General features: G+C 31.6%; 1 protein-coding gene across 1 annotated transcript; it reads right to left on the bottom strand.

Annotated features, from left to right (window-relative positions):
* Nucleotides 1-2,420: 2,420 nt before the first annotated feature.
* Nucleotides 2,421-5,153, bottom strand: LOC113774964 (ubiquitin-fold modifier 1). The gene is made up of 4 exons (XM_027319635.1): nucleotides 4,972-5,153; nucleotides 4,770-4,867; nucleotides 4,209-4,241; nucleotides 2,421-2,714 (listed from the first exon to the last, which is right to left on the bottom strand). The coding sequence occupies exons 1-4, from the start codon at nucleotides 5,046-5,048 to the stop codon at nucleotides 2,626-2,628; spliced, it is 297 nt and encodes a 98-aa protein (XP_027175436.1). The 5' UTR covers nucleotides 5,049-5,153; the 3' UTR covers nucleotides 2,421-2,625.
* Between the last annotated feature and the right edge of the window lie 3,876 nt (nucleotides 5,154-9,029).

Raw genomic sequence — 9,029 nt, 5'->3', positions numbered from 1 at the left:
CTTTGCAATTTTCAATTAGCTGCAGCAGTACTACCAGATTGTTGACTGTCATAACACCAAAATTTGCCTTAATCCAATCTCCAGGAGGTAATCTCTCAATGGTGGCTTTCGCAGGTTCGTGAATTTGCACTTTGATTGTGGATGATCTGCAGTTATGCCTAGTGTATGGTATTGTTACCGCCTAGGAAAAATAAAACGGGACAATATCAGAAACCTCCCATGAGGTTTCTCTTAATATCACTTAGCGCCCTTAAGATTTTAAAAATATCACTTACCTTCTCTAGTAATTGCAAAATGATTATATTAACCCTCATTTGGTACATAATTCACATATCAAATAAATGGAGTTCAAAAAATTACAAAAAAAAAAGAATAAAAAATCACTTTCTTTTCTTTCCCCTTACTCCAGCACTCTTTTACTTATTTTTTTGGATGATTATGCGATTTTTTATTTGTAAATTGCAATAAATTGCATTTTGTTTATCTTTTTCCTTTTGTGACTGTAATAAGGTAGGATATGATTCTTTTATGTTTATTGGAAGTTGACTTTTATAATGATTTAGTACAACTTAAAGGCTTGAGGTTGAGAAAAGGTTGCGAAAAAAAAAAGGTTTATAAGAAGTTAGTTTGAAGTATTTAGAGTCAAATTAGCGCTAATATATTTCTTTGCAAATATCTTTTTAATTTTTTCAAATTTATATTTTTATGGACTATAATTTTGCGATGTGGTGGTATAATTAGAGATTTTTTTTAGGTGATTTTTTTTCCTTTTTGGAGTACACAAAATGGCTTAGGAGTTTTTTATTTAGCAAAATGAGCAAAAGGGTAGTTTAGAATTTTTATAAATTTTATAACACAAATAACAAAAGTAAAAGAGGTAAGTGATATTTGTAAAACCTTAAAAGTGCCAAGTGATATTAAGAAAAACCTCAAGGCAAGTTTCTGATATTATCCCAAAACAAAAATCCTAATTTTGCCTTATAATTTCTTATAGTAACTACTCCCAGGAAAAATAAAAAGTTGTAACGATGTAAAAGTAATTCTCCAAACAAAAAAAAAAAAGTTGTGCAGTAGATTTTTTCCTACATTTTTTGCCTCCATCACTAGCTAAGAATACTTGATTCTATAAAAGGTGTTTATGTCTTCCATTAATTAAGCTTTAGCCTCCGTACTTAATTCCATACCCTTCGGTCAGGCACTTAATTGTCAGCCTAGATTCTGTTACAGCTCCTTAAAAGATACGTGCACATTTCATGAGAACTCCGGAGAGGGAAACCAGATGGCAGACGGGTTCAAGCCTACTTGGAATTTCAAATCTCATCACCTTTAGAGGATCTTCAACCGCGTACAATAAGCGGTATAATGTTTGACAGCTTTAGGGTTGGAATGATGCGTGTAATGGATAGATCACCCATTACAAAATTTAGCAGCTGACAAAGTTTTGCCCAGCAAACTTGTTTCAACGTTCATTTTTTACAACGGTTACTAAATTTGCAACTTTTATTTTTTCCAACAGTCATATTTTAATTCTCTATATAAACATACAACACACTCCTTTTTTTTTTTTCATATCCTACTCTTCTACTCTATTATTTCTTTTATTCTCTCACTCATTTTCCTCAACCTTCGTGCGCATTTTTTTTTTAAATTTCAATATTTTGTGATTATGGATGAAAATTTTAGTAGTTTTACAAATATGTTAAATGTTCCAAATATAGAAAATTCATCATCCTCACAAAATCAAAACCCCCAAAATTTTTCAAATTACCCATTTTCTGGTATTCCTACAAATGTGTAAAATTATGCATTTCCCCTAAATTCAAAAGGTAAAAAATTTAATGAAAGTTAATACTTTATTTTTTGAAAATAACAAAATTATTTTAAAAATTACTTTATTTATTTATAGAATATGAGTTATGCATTATTAAAATAAATATTTGATTTAATTGTGAACCCATACTATTACACCTTGTGGAATGTAATCCATTATGAGTGAACGTGTAATAAAAAAAGAGAAAGTGAAATGCTGACGTAACATTTGGATTACACTCTAAAGAGTGTAAACCATTGTGAATGCTCTTGCAAGGTAAAAGCCTAAGCATCTAGCAAGCTAGCTAAAGAGTATTTGAGGATGCAAAAGAACCTAGGACATTATTAGCAGCAACTGGGCGCAGACCTCTAGTTTTCAGTACATGGAAGCAGAGGGTAATAGAGGGGTACCCTGGATCTATATGAAAGCAAAAGAGCGTACCGCACGACGCATCCAGACTATCATGGAAATTGGTAGCTCACCAGTTCCCCCATGGACAAAAGCAAAAAAGAAAGGCGAGAATGGGAGAACTCAGAGATGAAAATGAAACCTGAGACTCTATGCTACAAGAGCTCCCACTAGATTGCTATAAACAAAGGAAAGAATAAAATTTGCTAAACAACCATGAAATATCCGCAACATTTTAAAGGACAAGAACTTTATTCCATTATCCAGGATACAAGATATCTTAACCCTTTAATTGTATTTCTCTACATTGCAGATCATCATAAGCAGAATTATGGGTGTCTAACTAGTTGTTCAGATGAATCTGTATTTAAGGCAGGATACATAATTCATTCTGAGAAAAAAGCGGTTCAGTTCACGTTAACTAAATCTCGATGAGCTCCAACTCTATCACGAGGGATTAGACGCAATTCTGAGCCATGCTTAAGAAAGACATTGCCTGAAAAAAGGAAAAAAGAAAGAAAAGTCACAAAAAAACAAAGATTAGTAAATTGCAAGTTAAACAGATAAAATACTACATGGATCACCAAATAACAACCTAAGTTTAATTGAGCCACATGCTTAAGTAAAATAGGATATCACATGGCATTCAACGACAAAAGAGGGAAAATAAAAAACTTTTGAATTTGAAAACAAACAGGTAAACCAGTCACCTTCTTATCTCATTTTGGTAAACTGATTAACATTGTGGTTTCTTCTTTTCATTTATTTCCTTCTGCCAATCCTTTCTTAAAGTTCTAATCATAGAACAAACTCAAGACAGAAACCATTTAGAGATTAGTTTTTAGCAGAATTGGAAGCCTCATATAGGAAGCATTAACATCACGATGCAGAAAAGAAGAGGTGATTCATCACTGGTTTAGTGCAAGTTATCTAGATTTTTGCCCAAAGTGCATTCTCCAAATCCTGAAGGTTTCAACTATTGTCACATCAGTAAACCTAGAGCTGTTTTCCCTATTCAAGTCTTTGACAGTCTAAGGGCCTATCTCGTTTCCTGTGGATTCTTCAAAAACTGATCATGAAAAATGATCACATAGAATAATAAGAATCAGTTAAAGCTACTCTTTGGTAGATTGTCAATTCTAGCTTTTTTGGCTTTTAGAAGATATAAAATCTAGATGCAAAAGCAAATGAGAACATCAAAAGAAATGATTATACGAAATCAAATTTAATATCAGGTTAAATCAGAACAAGCCCTAAATGTCAATATGTAGACCACTAAGCCTTAAGTTTAAAAAAGACTGGTTGATATGGGTTTAAAAAAGCAGCATAATCTCACAACAAATAGCTGCAAATGACCATTTCATACATCTACATGTCAGAATTGCTAACATTATATGACACCTTACAAGCATTATCAGTCTCTCCTCCTTCCTCGAACCCCTTATGCCGCTGCAAATATACGACACAAGGAAGGAAGGGAAACAACATGAAATCACACGATTGTCAAATATAGACCAATGAAACTCCACAACTATTGCAGAAAACATAATGTCTCTAGATACAGGTCCCCAACCAGGATTTATCAGCAAAGTTCAATCTAACAAGAATAGTCTGATTATATTGATTTGGACAAGATTTCATGCTGCAATCATCTTGAGAATGATGATCACTTCCGAAGAAAGTATGAACAAAGATTTCAGCAAAACAACACAGTTTTTTACCAAAGCATTTCGAACCAGTTACTCAATTGATCCTATAAAGTATATAGAAAACAGAATAAAAGATGCAAATTGCATATCAAATATAGATAGGTATTGTGGGATCCAGCAGAATGGATAATCGCCGAAAAAATTGGCAGACTCCACCTCCCAAGTCAACGAAGGACATCCCGTAAACCACTTAGATGCAATTCAGTAACAACAAATCATAATAGCTCAGTTGCATGTGTAATCAGCATATAAAAGAATTAAAAAGATCAACCATAAAATACCTGCACTTTGCTGAGGATTGATCCCTACACCATCTGTAGAAGAAAAAATCAATTTTAACATACAATTTCCAGCTGCAGTAATTGACCCCCAAAAAAATGACAGACACCTAATCCTATTAGTCTTTATCAATAGAAATGGAAAATGTTATCCATTTTAACTAAATCCGTTCTAGCTTTTTGCAGTTCTAGAGAAGTATAGATTTTGCCAACAGCAGTATTATAATTCCAAATGACTTAGTAACAACAATCTGTTTGCAAGAATTGAAATCTGATCACTTACTCGTTAAAAAATCATATAGTTTCAATTTCACTCTTATAATTGAAGATCAAGTCAAGGATTTTTATAAAAATGTAAACTTTATTCAAATTTGTGAACATCAACGACTCCCTAAATATTAAAAACTAGCAAAACCTTCATAGTAATTTCTACATCAAGGATTTGTATCAAGTTAAATCGTTAGACTGGGCAACGTCAAGTCGCAATTCTTGGTTCAGCTTAAAAATGAAAATAAAATAGCACTTTCATAAAATAAAACCAAGAAATTAAAATTAATTGAATACCATTGGTAATTATGGCACTAGTTTGGGGAGGGACTTTGAATTCTTCTGCAGCAAATTTGAGAACAGCAGTGAAAGGAGCAGCTTCAGGAACGCTAAAACTGAAAATCGATTGCAGAAAATTACCGAACTTAAAATCAAATTTAAAAAAAGTAGTAAAAAAATTATATGTATTCATATGAGGGTTTTCCGAATTTTTACTTACACTTTAAAAGGCAGTTTTGGATCGGAAGTCAGTGTAACCTTAAAGGAAACTTTTCCTCCGGGGCCGCCGCTCGCCATCGCCTTCTCCGCCGTAAGCGACGTTGTCGTCGGGGGGTGGTTTTTGGTGTTTTTCTTCGCTTCTTTCCTTCTTCTTCCGAGCTAAAATCGTCAGTAGCCAGCCACCAAATTAAAACAAAAAAGGATCGCTTATTTATATAAATATATAAACAAAAATAAGAAGTCTTTTTTTTTTTTCAAAACCATGAAAATAAGTCGGTTCATTTATTCACGTACAATTCCTATTTCACCCCGGAATTGCACGTACCTCAGGACAGCTTGTTTGCTTCATGTTCTGGAATTGGAATGCGAAAGGGGAATGATACATATATATATATATTGGTTTGTTTGGATTGAGATGATTTCAAGTAAAATAATTTATTTCATAAATTTCAATCATCTTTTCATCTCACATATATCACATCATAAAAAGTGCTATAATAAATATCTCAAATAAATCATCTAAATAAACTCCTATCCAAACAAACCATAACCAGAGTATGGATACCAATTGGTATCATTGTAATGACTATATTTATTATCGTGCAAAACTTTTTAGAACGACAATTGAAATGCATTTTTATGTTTGTTTTTTGTTATGTTTTCTCTGTTTGTTTTTATATTGATAATTATTTAGGCGTTCTTGAACAAAAGCCACTAATTACCAATAATTACTAAATCAATATAATAGACAGCTATTTCTAGTCTAAATTGTGACCTTAAATATCACGGATTTGTGATTGATACGGTTGTAGGTGCAATTTTACTGTGCCCTTTAACAGTTAATAAAGAAAAATACCTAGATCTTGGGGTGTGCATCTTGACTCTGTGATTCCAAAAAAACAAACCTGGCAATTTGATTTGGATCCAATCCGAATTAGCGGATATCCTATCCGATGGATTATATTCGAATCAAGGAATAATACTGATTGAATTTGGATATTATTTTTTGTGATCTACGGTATCCTATTCGACACACATAGTATTTTTTATTTTTAAAATTTTTTTATACATCAAATCTAACAGTTTATAATAGGTTGATCTCTTGTTTCTTATCTTTATTTTTAGGGTAAACAATAAAAAAGCCCCCTGTGGTTAAGCAATCATACATAAAAGCCCCCTGTGGTTTCATATCATACCAGTCGATACCCCGTGGTTTGAATTAACCTGAAAAGTGGACGAAAATCGGCAAAACAGACGGAGCTGAGTGAATAGACGAAAATACCCTTTTGAAGAATGCAACTTGCATGTAAAATTTTTTTTTTTAAAGTAATTTGTTAAATAGCCTGCCTGAAACCCGCTTGCGGGTTTCCCCCTTATGTAAAATGACTAAAAGCTGCTTTTCTGTTCTATTTATATCAAACACATACTCTCAAACCCTCACCTGAAGGGTGAGGATGAGAGGGGAGGTTTGCTGGGCATCCTAGGGCCCTCCGATGGGCATATGCAACTCAACGCAGCTTGCATGTAAAAAAATTTTTTTTTTTTTAAGTAATTTGTTAAATAGCCTGAAACCCGCTTGCGGGTTTCCCCCTTTTTTTTTTAAAAATAAATTCTATGCTAAAATGACTTAAAACAAAAATAAAAGACTAAAAGTAAATAAAAACTAGCATGAAAAATAAAAATAACAGTAAATAAAAATACACTAAAAATTTGGTGTCTACAGTAGTTACTGAATAATCTGGAAACAGATTGAATGAAGACTCAGAAGAAACGGAAGCTGGTCTCTTATTATTAAAGAGTGAAGGCTAAAATAGGCATATCAGGTGAAAGTTTGTGGTGGAAATCTGTTTTTCGCATATGCACGCGCCTTTGCAGTTCGTTTAAGACACACGCCGAATATTTGACGATTTCCGTCCACTTTTCAGGTTAATTCAAACCACGGGGTATCGACTGGTATGATATGAAACCACAGGGGGTTTTATGTATGATTGCTTAACCACAGGGGGCTTTTTTGTTGTTTACCCTTATTTTTATGTCCTCTTTCAGAATAGGATTTCATTGTATATGGTATTAAGTCTTTAAACATGTTGTCATATAATTTGTGGATAAAAAAAATTTGTAGATCAAATATTAAATCTTATCTGTGTGAATCAAAATAAGAAAAAAAAAATATGAAAGTTAGTTTATATTGCAACAAAAAAAAAGATTAATTTCAACTAAAACTCTTTTTTTTTTTATGATTACAAACTCACATGTAAGTGCAACATATCACTTATATGATATTTTTAAACTCCAATACATTTAAAATTCATTTTATCTTTGGAATTTATAGTTTTAAAAGGAAATTTTAAGAATCGAATACGGATCGGATATATATCCAGTTGATCTAAATCACATAATGTTGATATCTAATGCATAATGCGGATGTTGATACTATCACAAAATGACTAATTTGAAATTTATCGATGGTTTATCCAACCCGCGAATACCCCTACTAGATTTTCTCTTTTTCCAAGGATTTAAAGTAACAAAAATCGTGAGTTAGGCACTGTTTAATAATACAATTCAGCACTTAAACTCAATCTATTCAGATCTTAATATATTCATACGCGTTTGATAACCAAAAATTGAACATCTGAATTAATTAAGTGTCATTGAATTTCCTAGGCAAAACTTGTTCCCAAAAATAAGTGATAAACTATTTACTTATCACTGAATATGATATACACTTAAATATATTTGGTTTAATATTTAACAATTCAATAACCTAATGAATTCAAACTTCAGATTTCAGATTTTAGATTTCGGTTTTCAGACTTCGGTTTTCAGATTTCAGTTTTATCAAACGCACTCTAAAATACCATTATGGAGGGCAATTTTTCATAAAAAATTGGGAAAATGTGATTTAAAATTTTTTTGAAAAGACAACTATATTCCCAAATCTTACCCTTGACCACTTTAATAGAGCAAGAGTAAGGAGATAATGTATTATTTTAGTATAGTATTTACCCACAATTTTCTCTGGTTAAAAAATAATAAAATAACTAATTTTCCATTTCCAATTGCATACAATTCCTATTGACTCCTTTTGCTCTTTTGTTTGATGGGAAAATTGTGTAAGATAGTATGTCATGAAAAAAAGCGAAGTGAGGTAAAGGAAAAGAAAGCTAATTTTCTTAGATATAGTTGGTTAACAAGAAAATGATGCAAGAAAATACAAATTCTTGTATCCAAAAAGGCATGAAAATTTTGGCTAGTATGTTTGTTAATAGAAAATATTCAATATTGAACTTCTTCATTTATAGTATTTAATATATGTAAAAACATGCAATAAATATAACATTTTGCATTTTGGAAGGGTTCTTTACCTCAAAATTAATCACATTCTTCAACCATAATATATATATATATATATATATATAAGTTATTTCACAAATATATAGATATAAAAGAGGAGCATAAAATGTAAAAGAAAAATATTGATGTCATAAAAGTTTAACAAATTACTAATTCATTAATTATTAAAATAAGAATAAAATGTCTAACTACAAGTTGAATCTAATTTATGTAGAAGTTTAGAATAGAGGAAATAGTTTAGAATGGAAGAAGCTGTAAAAGAAATCTAATTAGTTAAAACTTTCCCATAAATCACCTTCCTATCAATTTCGGTAGGAAATATTTGACTAGAAAATTAGCAATTACAGGAAAATTTTATGTGGTGGATCCATAAGTTTCCTAACAAACAAACATTCAAAACTTAACTTATAAGAAAGTTATTTTCCTTCACTTTCCTTCCCTTTCCCTCGCAAATAAACACTACAGTGTTTGCACTTCTTGTGTGTTTCCAACGCTTTGACAAAGATACATTTCCAATCTCCCAGAATCATAATTTAGGAATACAAACAGAAACTAAGGTTGTCAATAGGGTAGCCTGCCTGAGGTCAGCTCATTTGGTCCCAAAAAAATTCCGTTGAACCTAAACTTTAATTAAATCGAGCTGTGTTTGAATCTAAATATTAGGTTCGATTTAAATGTGAATCGAGCTCAAGTCATACTAAA

The sequence above is a fragment of the Coffea eugenioides genome, chromosome 6 (genome assembly GCF_003713205.1).
Source record: "Coffea eugenioides isolate CCC68of chromosome 6, Ceug_1.0, whole genome shotgun sequence".
Lineage (NCBI taxonomy): Eukaryota > Viridiplantae > Streptophyta > Magnoliopsida > Gentianales > Rubiaceae > Coffea > Coffea eugenioides.
This window is presented reverse-complemented; position numbering and strand designations above follow the sequence as displayed.